This window comes from Pagrus major, chromosome 16 (assembly GCF_040436345.1).
Source record: "Pagrus major chromosome 16, Pma_NU_1.0".
Taxonomy (NCBI): Eukaryota; Metazoa; Chordata; class Actinopteri; order Spariformes; family Sparidae; genus Pagrus; species Pagrus major.
In genome coordinates, this window is record NC_133230.1 from 20,643,773 (window position 1) to 20,664,096 (window position 20,324).

General features: G+C 43.7%; 2 protein-coding genes across 3 annotated transcripts; one reads left to right on the forward strand and one right to left on the reverse strand.

Annotated features, from left to right (window-relative positions):
- Window positions 1–3,824: 3,824 nt before the first annotated feature.
- Window positions 3,825–8,702, reverse strand: ap5m1 (adaptor related protein complex 5 subunit mu 1). Of its 2 annotated transcripts, XM_073482704.1 has the most exons (8): window positions 8,511–8,702; window positions 7,703–8,363; window positions 7,376–7,603; window positions 7,152–7,291; window positions 6,138–6,223; window positions 5,921–6,033; window positions 5,632–5,728; window positions 3,825–5,544 (listed from the first exon to the last, which is right to left on the reverse strand). In XM_073482704.1, the coding sequence occupies exons 1-8, from the start codon at window positions 8,576–8,578 to the stop codon at window positions 5,462–5,464; spliced, it is 1,476 nt and encodes a 491-aa protein (XP_073338805.1). In that variant the 5' UTR covers window positions 8,579–8,702; the 3' UTR covers window positions 3,825–5,461. The 2 variants fall into 2 exon arrangements, with proteins under 2 accessions (XP_073338805.1, XP_073338806.1); XM_073482705.1 differs by lacking the exon at window positions 5,632–5,728 and having other exon boundaries at window positions 5,375–5,544; window positions 8,511–8,680.
- Window positions 8,703–8,780: 78 nt separating this feature from the next.
- On the forward strand, window positions 8,781–19,337 carry exoc5 (exocyst complex component 5). Its single transcript, XM_073483930.1, has 18 exons — window positions 8,781–8,982; window positions 9,365–9,459; window positions 11,204–11,351; window positions 11,777–11,971; window positions 13,416–13,480; window positions 13,711–13,739; window positions 13,843–13,952; window positions 14,122–14,166; window positions 14,264–14,404; window positions 14,486–14,568; window positions 14,651–14,860; window positions 14,974–15,121; window positions 15,225–15,333; window positions 16,588–16,708; window positions 16,838–16,924; window positions 17,045–17,153; window positions 17,321–17,536; window positions 18,075–19,337. Exons 1-18 carry the CDS (start codon window positions 8,956–8,958, stop codon window positions 18,261–18,263), a joined length of 2,127 nt encoding a protein of 708 aa, XP_073340031.1. The 5' UTR covers window positions 8,781–8,955; the 3' UTR covers window positions 18,264–19,337.
- The last annotated feature ends 987 nt before the right edge of the window (window positions 19,338–20,324 follow it).

Sequence of the window (20,324 nt, forward strand, 5' to 3'; positions counted from 1 at the left end):
TATAATGAAAAGTATGAAGGCAGGGGGATGAAGTACACACCTACTCTTTTAACCACTACCAAAACTGTTTGTTGCATCACTTTGGCACCAGACAGAAATGCTTCAGGACAAACAATGAGTGTGCCAGCAGGGGAGATGTGAAGACCACCAGGTTTGTTCTGGAGCAGCCGAAAACAAATGAGGCGAGATGGAGAGTCAATTTTGAAGGTGAAGTTATTGTGTAACTAACACAGGCCAAAGATCTACAGGGGATCGACACCTACATCAGAAAAGTTAACAAAACCAGTGGACCTACAGTGACAGAGTTCACGCGAATGATGAGAAGACATTAAAAAGGTGAGAGTAGTCGTTTTAATTAACGCTAAACTTTGACAAAAGATGCATTATGTTTGAAACTTTTCATATATTACTTTTACTAGAGAAGAATTAAGTATTTCAGCGTGTGAGCCTAAGGACAGGGAGTAGGACAATGGGCTCCACAGGCTCCAGAACCAGTCAGCGTAAAGTAGCTCCATGTAATAGCCTGCAAGAAGAGGGGACACATCCCAAACCGCAATGGACCCTCCCTGCTCTGCCGGTCACTGCGGAGCAGTCGTCAGGATCTCTGGGACAGAGGAAGACCACCTTACCTCCACTGAAGCAAGAAATGACACTTTCCACACTCTCAGGTTAGTAAATGTCATGTCTCTAGTGTTTTATTCCAACTCGGGCTTTTATTATTTGTGTTGTGATATTGATTTTGATACGAGATAACAGTGTGTGCATGTGTTTTTTGTAAGAACCTTGCTTTGCAGAAAGGCTCCCACCAAAGCAAAGCAACAATTCAAGCATCATTCACTCACATCCACCCCGAAGACCCCAGGTTAGCGGGCAAAATCAGCTGCCTGATATATGAACTATAACAGGCTATTCTCGTTGCCTGATTCATTTGAGGAGTCTCTCATCCGTTCAATCCTGTGCCTGGACTCTGGCAGACATAGTTTTGCATTATTGTTTCTGACTGGTTGTGATTTTTACCCAGACATCCCATCATTATCTCTCCTCAGGCACTGCAACCACTGGCCCTTCAAATTGGCCACACAGGCACTGCCAATCAAATTGTCATGGTAATAGAAAAAAAAGAGAAAATTATCACATCTGACTGCCCCAGCGTCACCACCCTTATGCCATCTCAAAACCCAGTAAGGAATTTGATGTTTGTTGCAGGGTCGGGACTGCAGAGGTGGGGATGTCCACCGGTTTTCTACAACAGGCCAGACAGGACGCTCTGGCACCGGCAGAATGATTCAGGTAAATCATCCTGACAAGGTATGGAAGAGCTGGAGTGCATCTTACATCAATAATTCAGATCATACATTTTTATATCGAGGGAAAATTAAAGTGTGCAGCAGTGCTTAAGAGACACGGAGGGAGAAGATGGGGTGGAAAGAAAGAGAGGGAAGAGAGAGAGACGGTTGTGAGCTGCAATTGTGGGCCCTTCCTGTCCCAGTGGATCTGATTAAAGTAACAGTGGAGTGGAAAGTTGGGTGGTCTACAGCCATGACTGGCCCTCAGTGGGATCTATCAAGGTGCAGGGAACAGAAAAGTCCCCACTATTAGATACACAAGCATAGACACAAAGAGAGGTATGTCCTTGACAGTCATGAAGTCCCATAATGCATTGTGATTTATGTGTAAATGTGTTTCTGACAGTGGTGGAATGAGTAGTGACATCCTCTGCTTGTCATTTGTAAAGCCCAAAATCACAATCACATTGCCTCAGTGTGCTTTATAATCTGTAAAGCAAACAGCATCCTCTGTCCTTAGAGCGTCGATTCGAGTAAGGAAAAACTTCCCAGACAAAAAACAAACCCTTGTGCCACAGAGGAGGGATCCCTCTCCCAGGACGGACAGATGTCACGTGTACAGACCAGAAAGACAAAATCACAAAGTGTCCCGATTTCACTGACAAAATATCCGATACAAGCAGATTCTATAAAATAAATGTGTAATGGTACTTTGTGGCCCCAGAGACTGATAGATTATCGGATATATTACATTATTAAATTGTTAATACTGGTGCTAATTTTAACTATTTCATATAGATCTTGGTGGTATTTAAGCCAGTGATTCTCAACCTATGAAGTTGTGAAGATGATTTTAGAGGGAAATCTCTATTTTGTGCAAGTACTAACAACTCACTGACATCTGAAACTTGACAAAGAGCAACTAGACACTGCTGATTTGGTAAGGGGACACAAGCCAATAAGGCTGTACTAATGGTTTTATATGAAACAATGCATTGTATTATTAGATATTTATATTTTTACAGCATGTGAATAAAAAACAAAAACAAAAAAACAACTACAACTGTCAAATAAGTGTTCTTAGTTACTTTCCACCACTTGTTTCTTATGGCTCTATGGTCTGCAGGGAGGGTTCCTGGAGGCCCAGACAGCTCTCACTCAACAGGCTCATCGGTATCGGCGAGCTCACCTCCGTCAAGCCAGAGAGCAGAGAAGACATAAGGTCGTCTACACAGTTGATGGTACAGCTGCAAACTATAATTTTAACAAGCAAACTTAATTCAAAATCTGTCTAAATGTGGTCTACTGCTTGATTCCAACATCATTTGGTCATCTTATTCGGCCCTTTAGTTGGAGGTCCAAATACAGAAGGGATCCAGAGGCTGAAACTTGTGAGAAGGCCCACAGAGAGGGACATCTTCTGGGATGAGACCACAGGAGAAAGTCTGGACCCCAGCTGCCTTCTGGACCCAAAATCTCTGCCCCACCTCTGTGAAGAGAGAAGAGAAGAAAGGATCCACAGTGTTCAAGCTCAAGGTCGAACTCAACAAACTGGACACAGGGGACTGTCTTCATGGAGCACTGAGAAGGAAATGGTGAGTGTAGAAGACAGGGGTAAATCACAGACGAGTGATTGGATGGGCCCCGAGTCTGCCAGAAGCTCTCAGACAGGGAGGATAAGAGGGGCAAGAGGGATCTGGGACAATAAACTGGACTAAGAGCGCTTAGTCAACCAAGTTGCAATATAAACAAAACTCTTGATGTTCCTGAGATATTCCCTGCATGGCTGAGTTTATGGTGCCCTCTACAGGTGAAAGTGATGCACAAAAGTGAGAAAACTTACTGTCCGAAGCTCATTCAGCCTCATTCAGCCTCAATTTTGATAGCAATCATCCAAACATACTCCTTATATTGAGTCCAAAGGATTCAAATCAGCCAGCCATGAACCAGCTGGTCCATTACTGGGCATTTGGTTTCAAGGTTAGTGCAAAAGAATCCTCAAGTATCCAAAGATATCCTCTCCTTTGAAAAGACATGCAGCTCTTGAAGAATAATTAGACTGAAAACAGGAAGCTGCTAATTGCACCATCATTATTCAAGTGGTCTCTCTGAGGCCGGCTCTTAGCGTGTTTAGAGAGGCTGAGAGGAACTGGACTCCTACCAAACACCTGAGGCCACAGTGGAGGATAAAGACAAATAAGAAGCCTGGTCCTCCGGCACGGTGAGATAGATGAACATTGCTGGGATCACATCTCACAGCAGGGGGCTGGACAGGAATTAAATCAGTAACAACTACCTGGCAGCAGTTCATTAGGACTATCTCAAAGGAGGAAATGAGCATTAAAGAAATAAAAACAGTCTAATGTGAACTTTATTGTACTCTACCACTGGGTGTCATTATTGTGCTGAGGGACACAGTGAAGTCCCACACTTGCACTGTTTAAACCAGTGTTGTAAATGTTTTGGTACGAACGTCTGTTTTAAGTCAATGCAACCTTGTGGTAGTTTTTAAATGACTTGCGACCATACACACTGCTGCTTTACTTTCACAAGTTTATTTTGGATTTGAAGATTATTGTACAAAAGTGATTATCCTTTTCCTGTATGTGTGTAAACAAGACGAAAAAAATGACAAAATAAATGACATGATAAAATGAAAGTCCCAAAGGTATGAGCTGAAGGCACTGGAGCAGAGCAAAACATTAAAACGGGTCCATCTACTTAGCAATCCATTCAATCAACAAAGCAAAGGCTGCCAGTGAGAGGCCACTGACTGCAGACTTCAGGAGCCAGACTGACCACATATTGGGATACTGAGGAGATTTAGAGTGGCCCAACTCTTCAAAAAAAAAAACTTCTCCTTTTCCAGTTCGCTAGCCACACACACTGGGCCTTAAAGCCAAATCATCGTGGAGGGGGAGAGCCGAGAGGTCTCGGTGTCTGCCACTCCGTACTGCTACATAAAAAGAAGGTGAAGGATGCCGTGTGAGCAATTGGTTCCAATTGACAGAGGATTGGTCATGGTCAGCCTTCTGAGTGGAAATCCACGTGAGAATGTAGCATTTGGACCAGCAAGGGGCACAAGAGGCCAACAGCAGACAATGAGGGCACTCAGAGGAGTCTGGCTGCTGTGGAAGAGTGGGGCACAATCTCCTCTGATTTAACCCTTCACCGGCTGGTTATTCAGTCAACTTAATACGCTGAGGTGGAGCTTATTGCAGACATGTAACAGAATCGGGATGAAAAGTTCATGTAGTAGTAAACAGTGAGAAACTGAATGCCCCTCTTCAAATCATTTCTTTACTATTAAGTATTATTTATAAAGTGAGATATACCCTAACACTTGTTGTTAAAATAACATAGATCAAATCATGTACTTAAAGTTCTTCATTAATTAAGTTAAAGCACCTATGCAGCTTCAACAGGCGACTTCCATCCTTGTGACTTTTTCACCAATTAGGCAGGTCCTGCTCGCTGAATGGGACCGGCTGCTTTAAAGTCTCAGAGGGGCCAGAGGGTCAGCGCTCAATCACAGTCTGGTTGGAGAGGTTGTGTGTTTGAACTAGCCACTAGTTGACGGGGCGGGGACGGGGTCAATAGGGGGGTGGGGGGAGTGATTGGTGGAGGGAGCAAAGGACTCCTGCCAGCTCTAAAAGAGGAGCCTTTTGTAGCCAAGACACTGGCCAGACCAGCCTGGCCTTTCACAGCCCAGCCGCCCCTCTCCTCCAGGCCGACAACAGCTGATGACAAGGCCCCAGCTGCTAATTATCCGGCTGATGGAGAGTCACTGAAGTGGGACTGTCAGAGCGAGGGGTGGCCCTTGTGTCTGCAATGGGATAAATTTGAGGGAGGGTGAGGGCTGGGGGATGAAAAGAAGTTGCACTACAGGGGCAGGTTTTTTTTTTTTAAGTGTCCATCCATCAACAAAATCCATAATTCTGCAAGACAAAAGTCTTTTTTACATGAAAATGTTAGATAACTTGTAAAATGCACAAATTATTTTCACTGCTATTTACATTTTCTATCATTTGTAAGCTCTCCAGTAACAACAAGATGGTAACAAATACATTTTATGGGCTCACATATCCAGTCTGGATCACTGCATATTCTTCAAAGTGTCTTCAGTCGTGCCACAGTATAGTATAACTGCGCACCTTTACACCAACGTATCCATGCTATAGCATCATCTGCCCAGAGGATACCGGAGCAGTTCCTGTTGAGTTCCATATGAAGTACTCTTTGGATAGAAGTTCTCGGGCTGGAAATAAGACAGACAGAACATTTAGCAGTTTTAGAAAACGTGCATAAAGCAAACATTTTGGTACAAAAACTGTAGCGAGCTTACATGTTACAATCCGTGGCTTGGCAGAGGAATAAACCTGCACTGAATGCTGGTCCACGCAGCATCCAGACAGTGTCATGTCAGGCACTTTAAAATACAACTGGGAAGATAACAGTGAAAGTGGTAATCACTTTAAAACCTAATAATATATGCTATATTTTAAAGATCCCTTATCCAAAGAGAAATTGGTTGCAACATGCTTTGGCTGTAAATAAACAAACTGGATCATAAATCATAAATCATAAATCTTTTGATCTTTTCCTAACATGAATCACCAAACGTATTAACTTACTTTGATGTAGGCTGTAAGTTCTGTGCAGAGGGGGTCACTGGGTCCTGCTGTCGGCCCAGAAAAACTGATCTTGCCCTCCATTGTGACCTCACGAGATTTAGGGAACTTTTGTCCTAAATATCAGTGAGGGGAAAACAGCTCATCATGTTTCTTTTTCAGATATACACCTGCAGTAAAAGTGATTTTTTACATTGATGCTCAGGAGCACAATGCCTACCCAGGGCCCAGACCAACAGGTTCTTCTCCTTTGAGATATCCAGCTGTCCGAAGCTCACCTTCACATCAGCAACACCCATCTGATCTCTACATAAGACATACACCACACATGCAGATGTTAGTGCAAAGTGTTTTCTCACATGGTTGCACATGGTAGAGTCGAGTATGAGACTTGTACATTAGGTTATTAGATTTTCTCACATTAATGGGGTTATTACTTGGCTGTAGGACTTATACATAATTATATAGTCAGGGTGAGTTATTAAATGCACTGTAATCAGACACCTGCAGGTTTTTTGCAAAGAAATCTGTGCAGTTTAAATAAGATGCAGGAGGGATCTGTTCCATATTACAAAGGACCATGTGTTTGACAGTTATACATTATGGTAGAAAACGTTTTCAGGAATAGATCACGTCACGAATACCTTAGTGTGACTTATACTCGGGGGCTAATACAGACTTAATTCACTTATAGAATATCAGACTAATGTCACATATCAACATTCCACAGTTTGACCTATTGATTGTCAATTTCCCATAGCACTCTTCAAGAGAGCTCTGGCATTGGTATCAGTATCGGTATCTGCAGGTATCCAAACTCTGGTATCGGAACCAGATCGGAACTGAAAAAAGTGTATCTATGTATCTCTGTTTATAATGTTAATGTTTGGTAATTCAACACTTTTAATTATGTCACTGATGCTGTTAGCTGAAATTAATTTACATAAGTTTACTTGCTTAGCTAGGAAATTTGTGCATCAGTAGTTAACATAAAGATTTGTAGTAGTATATTTTTGATTATCCAACTTCCAAATCTACAAATTATTATTCTAAAACTCTATAACAGAATAGCGTCCTAAATAATATTCTAAATATTTTCACAAGGAGTCAGATTGCCTTGATCTTGACAATTTAACCTCAAAGATACCATGGACTGTGAGGCATTAAACCTCTTTGCTCTACAGAAAACAAACATTGGCAGTTGCTCAGATCTAAAAGATTACATCCTGCTTACCTGTTAAAGAATGGCAGGTGTGCCTCACAGTACTCAAAGCTGTTCTTCACACTCTCATGAAGTTTGAGGGTCACCGACACATGCAGCTGGTTCTCTTCTTCCCTCAGTTGATATGAACCAAGGATAGGGGGAACGGGGACCTAATGAAAAATTACAGGAATCACGTGAGACATTACCACTAATATGTGGGATTACTTAAATACGTTAGTTTGTATGTTTCAAACCTGAGATGTATAGCTGCATAGTCTGAAAGGCTCCAGAGGAGGAGAGAAGGGGAACTTGTACGGCCCAGAGAAAGCTGAGCCATCATAGTTATCCACGCTGCTGGCAGTGAGGATAGTAGAGTCCAGTGAGGTGACACAAGGATGGACCAGGATGTCCTGTAGTGGAGAACCATTTGGCGGCAGTGTGAGAGTCACCGTCACATTTGGGAGCACTCCTTCCACTTCACACTGTTGACAGAAGGACAGAAGAAAAATATTGGAAACAGGCAAAAAAAAAAAAAAAAGATGTTACAACATTACTTGCTTTCTTTTACACTCTGCTCTTACTTTGCATGTCACAGTGCCAAAAACATCCCACAAGTCCTGTCTGCTCCGGTTACCATACTGCATGGAGCGTACTGTCTCTACCAGTGCCACATTCACCACAGCTCGACCGCGGTGGAGACCCGTCTTCCAGGCTGGCTGCTTTTGGCTCCCAGCAGGAGTGGGCACTGTGTTTGTCGCAGGTGCCCCCAGTAGTGGCACATCCAGGGGTGTGCCAAGTGGACAAACCTGCAGGAGCACAGCGGGCAGCATTGCCAGCCGAGAGGCCAGCCCCTCGCTGTCAAGCTTCCCCCCAGAGCCGAGGAGAAAAGTCTGCAGACCTGCAAGGAGCGTGAGGCCCTGGGAGACAGACAGCAGGCTGGCAAGGGGTGGACGTGGCTCAGCAGGGGCATCCACAAGAGGCAGGCAAGCTAGGATGAGAGGCCCTTGTGAGATGGCCAACACTGGCCATAGTACTCCCTTTGCAGGGCCATCCACATGCAGCTCCAGAGCTGGTGATCGCTGACAATGAAGGCAATCATCTCTGAGAGCTACATAGGGTTTGTTTGAGTCTGAAAGCCCCAGCTCAGTGAGCAGGAGCTGCAGCACAGTGTTTTCTTCTGGGACTGCTACATAGTTGGGACCTGCCAGCCTCTTTGCACGGTGCTCCACAGTAGAAAACCTCCTATGGGGGAGACACAAGACATTACAAGCAGTGTGACAGCTGATATTTTACAACATTAGAGCACTTCTACGGTCTTCTACCATACACTGCTTACACTATTGTAAACAGGAAGTGCAATATGAGAGGCATTATAACTCAGATACATACCTTGAAAAGCGTATTGACACATTTTCCCCCTTCTCGTGAGAAATTATCCACAAAGCACGCACACTCATCTGTCCGGCTGCGCTTAAATCCTCAATTTACACACTTATTCTCTGACACCAACATTAACTTTCGCATCTTACCCTTCAGGTTGTTAAACTCAAATATTGCTCACTGTATGAATTTGACAGACGCAGCGACGCACTTCCTGGTTTTGTTTCACGTGACAACCACCACCAATCAGCTGACGCGCGCGCCTGCGCACATGCGAGCAGCTATCTCCACCCTTCTCCACCCATACAGGAAGCTGGTTAGCTAGCCAGCTAGCTGTCAACAAAGGGCAAAACTACACGAAATCAGCAAATCCATGTGGAAGTCGGAGGTATTGCCGACTCCGAGCGCCTTCTTCTGAATTTCATCTGACTACGCCGCCAGCTGAATCTTGAACATGGCGACCACTGCTCAGCTGTTCGAGGTAAAATGACTGCTGCACCGGAGAGCTGTGTTAGCTGTCAGGCTAGCTAGGTAGCTTACTATCATTAACGGTAGCTTAACGGTACTATTCATCCTGTCTGTATGTGTGTGTGTGTGATAGAGAATAAATAATGTCTTACTGAGCTGGGGAGATGTTTGTTTTTGTCGTAAGGTGGAGAGAATGGGTGGTGGACATTGTGGTACCTGGGTTATTCGGGGAACCATTAATGTTATTGACTGCTAGAGTGAAGTAAAGTCAACACAAAGGCAGTATGTTATAGCAGGGTGAAACATGAGTGTAGTAAGTCTATTCTTGTTGCATTTCTGGTAAACACCTGGTGTTGTGCGGATGTTTTACCCTCATAACCTCCTCCCCACCTCAGGAGCCCTTTGATGCAGATGAGTACATTGAAAGGCTGGCATGGAGGACACCTGGAGGAGGCTCCAAGGGAGGAGCTGAGGCATTTGACCCCAAAAGGTATTGTAGTCTACTTTCAGTCATATTTATTGCACACATCGTCTTTCCAATAAACACGAGTAAACACGGAATAGCATACTTCAGGTTTTAACCTTGACTCTGTTGACATTATTGTTGACTATGTGTCACCTGGTTACTGTATGTATTTTTGCTCTCTCATATTAGTTCAAATCAGTGTTGCCCTATCAAGAGCACCTTTCCACAAACTAAAAATCTAACATCAGACAGATACGAGATATGAATGGCTTTTGTATTCATTGAGTTTTATTTTCCCGCATGTATATTTAACTTGATTGCCAATGTTATAGTGGCAAGCTCATTCTTCAAAGGTGCTTTCTTTGTTTTCTATTGCAATTGATGTAACTTTATGAATGTGCAATGCAGGTGTTCCACTCTTGTCAGTGTAACACAGCTGATCCCCTCTATAAGGATGAACTTGCTTGCAGTGACTTAATACTGTCTTCCTGGCCTATTCCTCAATTTAATTTACGCCTCATCCTTTCAAACTTTCACTGAAGTTGATCAGATGTTGAGACAGATAATCTTCTACTAGCAGGTCAAGTCATGTTAATAAACCAGAAAATACCTATCTCTTTTCACATAATCTTGTGCTTTTACTCCTCCAAACTGAGTACTTCGCGTTTCTGCTACTTAATACTTCCACTCCACTACATTTATTTGATAGGTTTAGTTTCTAGTTACTTTGCAGATTCAGATTATTTTATTGTTTGTAGACTATTAATTGCGATGTGTTACAATCAGATAGTGTTGTGGGTGGGACATTTTGTGAGAGGATGTTGCATCTGACAATCTGACAGAAATATCCCTGGAAATGCTGAACATCGGCTCAATAATCATTCAGGGCCAATAATCGATCTATCCCTACTTTAAGACCAACAACTGTTTCAGATTCCCGAACATAATACATGAGAATAATTAGATGCATTTTAAGATGAAATTCTTTTTAATATAAATTAACATTTATTTATTTACAACTGTCAGTATCAGCTTGCTGAAGTGAAACTGAGTTTGTCCTCCTCCACTTACCAAAGCTCAGCTTGGTCTCTGCTATGCTAATTAAGTGTTTTTGATGGGTAGGATGGAGAAAAAAAAGGGAATATCTTTGCTTAAGATTTTTTTTCATGGTATTTTCACTTCTTGTTGTTATTTTTACACATTTCGGGAACCAAGTTATTTCTCGTAAGCAAAAATGCCACAACAGTTTAACTATACTGTGGATCCAACCCGCCTTATCTACTTCCTCCACAAAACTGTTGCCACCACCTCCTCGGAAGTTCTTAGCGAGGAGTCGGAGACAACATATCTTGTGGAGGCCACCATACTGTGAGTCACCAGCCAGGGAATGAGTGTCTATTGGGAAGGGATGGGAGATGTCTTTAAGCTGTAGCCAGTGCTGAGGGAATTAGTCAAGAGATTATACACTCATCATTTTGGGATGTTTCCTACTCTGTGAAATGTGGTGCTGACTTAGAACATTTGCTCTGCAGTCCTGATGGCACTTAAAATGCAGCTGACGAAGTTGCTAGTTTTCAGAGCTTCTTAAGTCTGGGGACCCAGGAATTAAATATCCGGCACTATTCTGTAACTAACTATAACTGTAACTGTGAGGTCAGTGGGACAGATTTAACCTTCTGGTATCCAATTACTCCTCCGGAGTAAGAGCATTTTTTGTGTTTTTTACCTGCTGTTAGTGAAGGATCCACCATTCTTTCTTCTGTGACAGGCTGTTGGAAGAATTTGAGAACCACATAGAAGAGCTGAAGCAATTGGATGAGAAGATCCAGCGGCGGGTGGAGAAGCTTGAGCATCAGTGTCATCGTGAGGCGAAGGAATTTGCCCACAAAGTGCAAGACTTGCAGAGAAGCAACCAGGTGTGTTGTGTAGTGAAGCAGCCAATGACACCCACCCACTTTAATCATCATATCAGAATGATCTTATCCAAGGTTACCGCAGGTCCTTGACATTTGTAAATTTGAGTGAAAAAAATCAACTACCTTTGAAAATAGACATAAAGAGACATGGGTCATTGAAAGTGCTTGAATTTGTATAGAAATTGAACTTCCTTTGATATGTTTCTAATTGTTGCCTGTGATCTTCTGTAAAGCCTTCTAGTCTTCATAAAAAAATCTGACACTTGTCACAGTATTAACTTTGATCTGTGTCTCACACCAAACTGTGTTGGATCTGAGAATTTGAGGGAATTGGGCCTGGAAAATCCTTGAAAAGTGCTTGAATTTGATGTTTAAACACCCCCCTTATCTTTTTTATAAATTCCTTCGGTTCTTTCTCAATTCAGGTGGCCTTTCAGCATTTCCAGGAGCTCGATGAACACATCAGCTATGTAGCAACCAAGGTTTGTCACCTTGGTGATCAGCTTGAGGGGGTGAACACGCCTCGACAGAGGGCCGTGGAAGCTCAGCGCCTGATGACCTACTTCAACGAGTTCCTGGATGGAGACCTACGCAGTGACGTCTTCAACAACCCAGAGAAGGTGAGTGTGCTGCATATGTTTCTCCCATTCACTGCAGTGGAGGTGTGTGTGTGTACTGAATGTGTGTGTGACCATTGACGAGGACCCCCGCCGTGATACTGCTGGAGGTGAGAATGAACAGGATTATGAGGTAAACCATCCATATTAATTTGTCAAGTTTATCCCTTTAGTTGGATCCCTCAGCTAATTTGGATTAATAAACTGTCATTTGCTGTCTGACAATAGCTGGCTGATTGACTAGCATGGATGTCAACATGCTCATGTCAACCCTAATTGCATTTACAGGAGGTTGTCTCGGAGCAAGAATTTGGTTGGTCCTCGGCTTTGTGTTGAATTACAGCAGCAAAGAGCTTGTGGCATTATGGTACATGTAAGGGCGGTGATAACATGCATGCTGGAAGATGAGATGCACTTTTACTTAGTTCCTGCCTACACAGACGCCATGCTGATGTGAGACGAGTGACCCCTGAAAGTTTGATTTTGCAGTTTTGTAAGCGACAGCAGAAAGCTTGGAATGCTTTAGATTAATTCCTGTTAGCAGCAGCATCATTAGTGGATGCAGAGTAGCGAGTCTGGGGGTCAATCCCAGAGACGAGAGCTGGAGATGGAGCTAGTTTTTGCGGAGAGGCATGCAGAAATATCTGGCCAGATTCCTTTTCCTGAGCATACCTCCAGACGAAGGGGAAAGAGGAAAGCTGCAAGTGAATAGCTGAAGGGGGATGGCTTTGCTAATCCTTCTGAAAGGGAGGGCTGGGCCGCCAGCGTGGAGACAAGTGCTGCTAAACCCTGACTGCAGGGAGACGGCTACATTACTTACATGGGATTTAGCAAATCTTAGCTGGGGGACAGATACTTAGAAAACCTTCGCCGAGCAGAAAGGCTGGATCCTCCTCACGGGAGCAGAGTAATGATGTTAGCTGAGGCAGGCATCTGCGGGAACAGAGGAGTTGCGGACGGCGGGCCTTTTGTAGGTCTGGGGCTTTTTCAGCCAGTGTGTATGTCAGGAGGGGCGGGGGGAGGGGGGTTCTCGACAGGGCCCCCTTTTTTTAAGACAGATATCCCTGGCCGGACAGATTATTGAAGGCGATTTAGACTCCTGTGGGATTACAGCCCATTCAGAAAAGGCATGCCAATAAAGAGTTGGATGTGCTGCTAAGTCAGGACTGCTGCTGCTGCTGCTGCTGCCGCTGCTGCCGATGCCCAGGTGAGCGCAGCCTGTCTGTTATCAGCTCCCTGTTCAACATGGGGAGGTGGAAGAGGGCTGCTCTAAAATGATGATCCCCCAGGTGGAGACACCGCCGGCGGCCTGCCAGCTTTCTGTCTGGATGTCCACCTCTCATGGTCCTGTTGTGCTCTCTCTCTCTTTTTTGCCTTACCTGCCTCTGTCTCTCTCACACACACACACACACACACTTTCTCACTCTCTCTCTCTCCTCTCCCTCAGATTAAGGAGGCTGCTGATATCATTCAGAAGCTGCATCTCATTGCCCAGGAGCTGCCATTCGACAGGTGAGTCAGGCATCCTGGGGGGCAGCTTTAGACAAGTGCACTGTCAAACAAGGAAAAGGTGGTGTATTAGTGATACAGACTTTTCCTCCCTGTGTAAGCCAAGTAATAAAGCAGTTTAATTGAGTTTCATATGATTCTAGAAATGAAACACACATTACTTTTGTAATGTCTTATTGTGGGATATAATTTACAGTTGTCTCGTTAAGAGTAATAATCTTTTCTTCTGACAGATTTGCAGATGTCAAGGCAAAAATTGCAAGTAAGTTTGTGAACTCTACTGTAGTCCCCTTTAGAAATATATGAGAGGGCTTAATACAAGAGATAATCTTATTTTTTGTGTCTTTGTCTGTGTTTCTGCCCAGGTAAGTACCATGACCTGGAGCGGCAGTTAATCCAGGAGTTCACTGCTGCCCAGCGCAGGGGTGAGATTGGACGTATGCGGGAGGTGGCAGCGGTTCTACTACATTTCAAGGTGACCTGGAAGAATCATATTTGATGTCTACATTTGATTTGTATTCCACATTTAATCAAACCGTTGGTCTTGCTTGCGAAGTTTTCTTATATGTTCAAATGTTGCTTTTTATCTGCTCTTCAGTGACATAGTCTTGCCGAAATGTAACTGTTGCGTGTTTTTCTACAAGGGCTATGCACACTGTGTGGATGTCTACATCAAGCAGTGCCAGGAAGTGAGTGAAAAAAGTTCCTCTTATACATAATGCTCCATGTTTTTGTTGTCCAGTCACTTCCCCAGGCTCATGGTTAACCCTTTGTTTGTCTCCCTAGGGGGCCTATCTGAGGAATGATGTGTTTGAGGACACTGCGGTCCTCTGTCAGAGGGTCAACAAGCAGGTGGGAGAGGTCTTCAGCAGCCCAGAGACTGTTATGGCCAAACTCATCCAGAACATCTTTGAAAACAAATTACAGGTATGTATATTACTTCTCCGTTTAGTTTTATGTAGTCATGGATTATTTGTCATGTTATATTTGACAACGTTGTGTCTGCAGGCCCATGTTAGGGAAAAACTGGATGAGACTCGACACTCTGATGTTGAACAGTACCTCAAGAACCTCTACGACCTTTACACCAGGTATTAAGCTTGTTCACATATGTTTTGATTCACTTCCTGTCTACACAGTAACCTTTATGCTCACATTTTAAATGTTTTCCAGGACCACAGCATTGGCCACCAAACTGACAGAGTTCAATCTGGGTTCAGACAAGCACACTTTCCTGTCCAAGCTGATAAAGAGCATCTTCTCCTCATACCTGGAAAGCTACATTGACATGGAGAGGGAATACCTTCGCACTCGAGGCGCCATGATTCTGCAGCGCTACTATGACTCCAAGAATCATCAGAAACGCCCAATTGGCACTGGCAGGTCAGATTTGGTAACTTTTTTCAAAAATCGGGACAGTTTAGGATTAGATTAGAGAATTATATAAAAGGATGTAGTGGTGTAACACAATAATCAGCATATGTGTCTTTCTACAGTATCCAAGAACTGAAGGAGCGGATCAGACAGGCCACTAACCTCCCCCTTGGCCCTGTCATTGACACCCATGGGGAGACCTTCCTATCCCCAGAGCTAGTTGTCAACCTGCTGCAGGAGACGCGTCATGCCTTTGAGAGATGCCACAGGGTACTCAAAAAGAAGTTTTGAGAAAAGCAATTTTGGAGAGAAAATCCTGCTGGGCTAAAAGAGTTTAATGTGTTCCCCTTTCTTTCTGTTTGGCATGACACAGCTTTCAGATCCTTCAGACCTGCCCAAGAATGCCTTCTCAATCTTCCTGCTGCTGGTTGACCATCTTTGTGTGGAACACATCGACTACGCCCTCGAGATTGGCCTCTCAGGTACATCCAATTCAGCTCATTCTAGCCATAATCTGTACTTGCTGTGTGTTTATCTGACCTACTGTTAAGGAGATAAATCCAGACTTGGTCCCACTGGGTAAAAAAACTGCTGCTGCACTGCTCACTATAGCTGTGTCCCAAATCAAGGACCGGGCTCAGCCTAGGCCTCCACCCAAGAGGACCAAACTGTAGAGTTTGATTAACTATGCAGATTCTGCAGAGGCTTTTTCATTTCATCCACTTCATATGATGCAGTTACTAGCAACACCCTGAAGGCAAATATCTGGCAAATATGACATGGTCACATGATGTTTCCTGAATGCATCTTTAGCGACAATTCACTTTGACACGCTATCATTTTTTCCTTCCCGATTCCGATTCCTCTACCTGAACTTTGTGTATCAACCGATAACGAGTACTGGTCTGATCTGGTCTGATATTGGTGCGTTTAAAAAAAAAATATATAAAAAAATATATTTTTTAACAGCTGTGTACTACTAGGCATGTATGGATGTTATGTTATGAATGTGCTTGAGATTACAGAAGTTGTTTGCTGATAATGGATATTGGCTACTTGTGTAGTAAAAACAAAATCTGTCAGTGGACCCTGCTACTTCCAAGCGGCATAAATAATGGATTAGTATTGGATCAGTACATAAAGCTGTGTACTTGCCGATACTGATTCCAGGAGTATCGGGGGGATTTCCAATGCTGTTATCATCATCGGAACAAACCTAGTGAAGTTTAATACACCTACTTCTGTTCATAGCCTCTTGCTTTGTCAGGAGGCAGATGATTCTTGTTGCTATGGATACCATTCAGTTACACAACCACTATATTTTATGGCAGTTATCAAAAAATAGAGAGATAGCCAAGTTACCTTGATGCAAAGCAGGTCGTGCCTCTGTGTCATTTCTTTGCATTCTATTGTACATGTGACTGAACACAGAAGGAAGCTTATCGTTTTCAGGCAGCTACAGTGGAACTAAACATGCGTATTCATCTCTCAGTGCTGAATTTGTGCGAGGTATATTCTTCATCGAAGAAATGCAACACTGATTATCCCATAGTTTGATTACTTTCTCCTCACTGTCTGATGCTGAAGCAGAACATTGCTGCAAATGTTTTACATGTGGTATATTACAGAGAGCAGGTAACAGTTGTTTCTGGCTTGCGTGAGTCGTATTGATTTATCCTCTCACCTACCTTTTGGTTTTTTTGTCTGGACTTATTTTCTTTCTCTTTGATCTACAGCAATTCCCTCATCGGATGCCAAGAATGCCAACCTGTATTTCCTGGATGTGGTTCAACAGGCAAACTCTATCTTCCACTTGTTTGACAAGCAGTTTAACGACCAGCTCATGCCTCTAATAAGGTCAGTTCTGGGTTAACGGATAAAATAACGAATATGGTATTCGGTTATATTATTATATTGCTACTGCCTCGCATTAACAACAATAATTTAATAAGCCCTCTGATTTTTTTCTTTTCAAAATGTCTCTAGCTCGTCTCCAAAGTTGGCCGAGTGCCTGCACAAGAAGAAAGAGGTGATTGAGCAGATGGAAGTGAAACTGGACACAGGAATCGACAAGTCAGTGTGTTTATAATTGGCCACAAACTGCTCTTACATATTATGTGTTTCATATGTGCAAATAATATAACAATAAATCGTGTTTAAACATTTTCCATTGTGTTTTTCTGCTACACACAGAACAATAAACTGCATGGTGGGACAAATGAAGCACATCTTGGCAACAGAGCAGAAGAAGACTGACTTCAGGCCTGAGGACGAGAACAACGTCATGATACAGTACACTACAGTAAGAGATACGAGGATTCAGCTTCCAGCACCGAGCTCACATGCAAAATAAAACAAAGCAGAAGCTTGCAAATCACTTACATTTGTTTATCTTGTTGTTCTCAAAATAAACATTGTTTTTTGTCAGCACGTTTTCCATCTTTCCCTGTGTGTCTCCCCGCCCTGCAGGCCTGCTCCAAGGTATGTGCCTACGTCAGTCGACAGGTGGAGCACGTGCGGAAGTCCATGGATGGGAAAAATGTGGACACGGTGCTGACGGAGTTGGGCGTCCGTTTCCACCGGCTCATCCACGAGCACCTACAGCAGTACAGTTACAGCTCAATGGGAGGCATGCTGGCCATCTGCGACGTGGCTGAATACCGACGGTGTGCCAAGGACTTCAGGGTGAGCAGAGGGGGCATAGGTCCAGGATACACCGGTCACAGGGCAGAACATGGCTCTTCCGACAAAGTCGCCACTATGTTTGTAATTATAGAAACTGGTTAGGTCAATTTCAGTGATTGCTCTGACTCAATTATTTTAAATGATTAGTCTATAAAATGTATTGCAAAGCAGAGTTTAAAGCGGCACTATGTCGTGTTGGAGAAGAAATTAAAACTCAGAAATTTTATATTTAGGATATCAATAAGGTAATAATATAAAACAAAAACAAAAAGATATTTTCCATAACTGAATAAACAAGCTGTTCTCGGAGGAGAATAAATCCCCAGAACACTGTTTGAAGCTAGAAAGGTGGCAGGGTCCGTCAAAAATAAACAAAGTAAAATGGTATGACATTTTTTTTGTCCCTTCAGGTCAGTTTGTTTCTTCAGTTACTTGCATCTTAGAGCATTTGTCATGGCAGCCTTGGCCGTCTGCAGGGAATAACTCGGTGTATATGGTTTACAAGGTATAACTGTCTGTGTGCCTGTGTGTCCTCCAGGTCCCTCTGGTGCTGCAGCTCTTCGACACACTCCACGCCCTCTGTAACCTCCTGGTCGTTGCCCCTGACAACCTAAAGCAGGTCTGCTCAGGTGAGCAGCTCACCAATCTGGACCGAAACCTCCTCCATGCCTTTGTCCAGCTCAGAGTGGACTACCGTTCAGCCAGACTGGGCCGACACTTCAGTTAATGACTGACTCAACACCTCGCTGCCCTCCGTCCAGTAACCCAATGCTTTGATAAGATGATGCACCTTGGAGATACCCTTCCCTGCTTCAGAGAATGCTCCGGCCCGGCCCCAGCACATAGACTTAACTGGGATTGCTTTGTACATCGTGGAGACGAGGCCCGCTGCTTCTTGAATTTGGGAAATGTGCATTTTACCCTTTTTTCATTGTTTATTTCTCCAAGCTGAAGAAATTTACATGTCTATTGACTTATGATTTCATTTGTTTTTAAATACTAATCCACGACCAATCCACATGGCTAAGAATTCTGACATATATATATATATATATAAGTAAATGGACAACATTGATTTCTGTGCTTATGTAAGAAAAAAAAAGAAACTTTTTTTTTGATTGTGCCAAATATATAAATTCTGCGGCTGCACTTGTGCACAGAAATAGACCCTAAAGCTGCTGTAAAGGGAGACTGTCACAATCACGCTGTAAAGTCAGACATCAGGCCTGCAGTACCACTGTGTATTGGGAACAGCTACCCTTTGTAATGAACTGTAGGGGACCTGACATAGACGGCCCCACCAAGCATTAGATAGAGCTCCGTCTGGCTAAGAGAGACACATGACCACCTCTCTACCCTTTGACCTCTGATCACAAAGTAGAGGTCAAGAGGCCATCAAAGAGAAGTGTGATCTGAGCTATAACCAGGTCTGAGAACCTCTCTGGAGGTTTGGGTGGTCCCTTTTTAGGCTCAGATGACTGGTGTGATGGGTCAGTGAATATGTGTCACTGTAATTGCACAGATCAACACTTGCTCATCCAGCAGTGCACACAGTCCAAAGACATTATTGGCTGGATCTGCAGTGTTTCTGGGTCAGGGGACATTGAAATTTTGACCTCTGCTGATTAAGGAAACAAACTGGAGGGGACCTCTTTTAGGTTCTCGCTCACCGTCTTCTGCACTAAAAAAAGAAAGCGGTTTATGTCCCCCCGATGCCTGAAACTGTCTCCTACGCAAAGCTGCTCCCACTGTACTGCTGTTTACCTTAATTAATGACTCATTAAAAACATGTTGCATTTTATTACTGTCCCTGAATATCCTTCATAGAGCAGCGAATAGAAAGTTTGGGAAGTCCTCTCCGCGAATGTCACTTTCAAAGTGAGATGAAACAGTCCTCCTTTCTATAGAAGTCATCAAGTATTCATGGGAATTCTTGCCACCAGAGTAAAGTTCTTTCTTAGACTTCAGGAAGTGCGCAGAGCCAGAGGGGATTAGATATCTACGAGTTGATGAATTGTGTGCAGTAGTCATGGACTGGGGGAGAGCCGGGGAGATAGAGACGCCTGAGAGCTCGGTTCCAGCTCCGGCTGGTTAGTGTTGTGTAGAAGGTACACACTGTGCTGTGCAAGTTCAAACAACATAATTAATTAGGCTAATATTAATATTATCAATGCCACATAAATTCAATTCTCTCAGCCCTAATCACAACTGGATAGCTTGTAAAAATTATTTTGTTAGGCCCTGATGCAAACAGTGGGTCTTTTCCAAACATTTGAAAACTATTTGTTTTTGCGGCGATTAATGTGCGCGGCGCAGGAAGGGGTTGGGGGAGCGGAGCCGGGCCAGCGACGATAACTGGTGTGGAGACGAAGGCAGAGGCGCAGCCTGGCCCCAGGGACTCCCAGCACAGGCACATGGAAGAGGGGGAGGGATGTGTTTTTTGGGGTGGCTGTTTGAGCAGGTGGAGGGGATTAGTAATACTGTCAACACTGGAGAGCTGGATAAGACTGTCCTCTCTTACTCGTCGGTTTGAGCAGCTCTCGCAAACACATTCAGACACATAAAGACGGCAGCACATACAAACACCGGGGCGTCAGGACAGGAGAGGGAAACTTATCTGCGGTTGAACTGAACATGAGTTGTTCATGTTCCACCTTTGATTCTACCTTTTGTTTTTCCTGCTGCGAGAGTTTTACCCATTAGCATCCTTCCAATGAGCTCAGTTTTTAACATTTCTGTAGCTTCAATGAAGCCATAACCCAAACATGCAGTACATCTGGCATTTAGA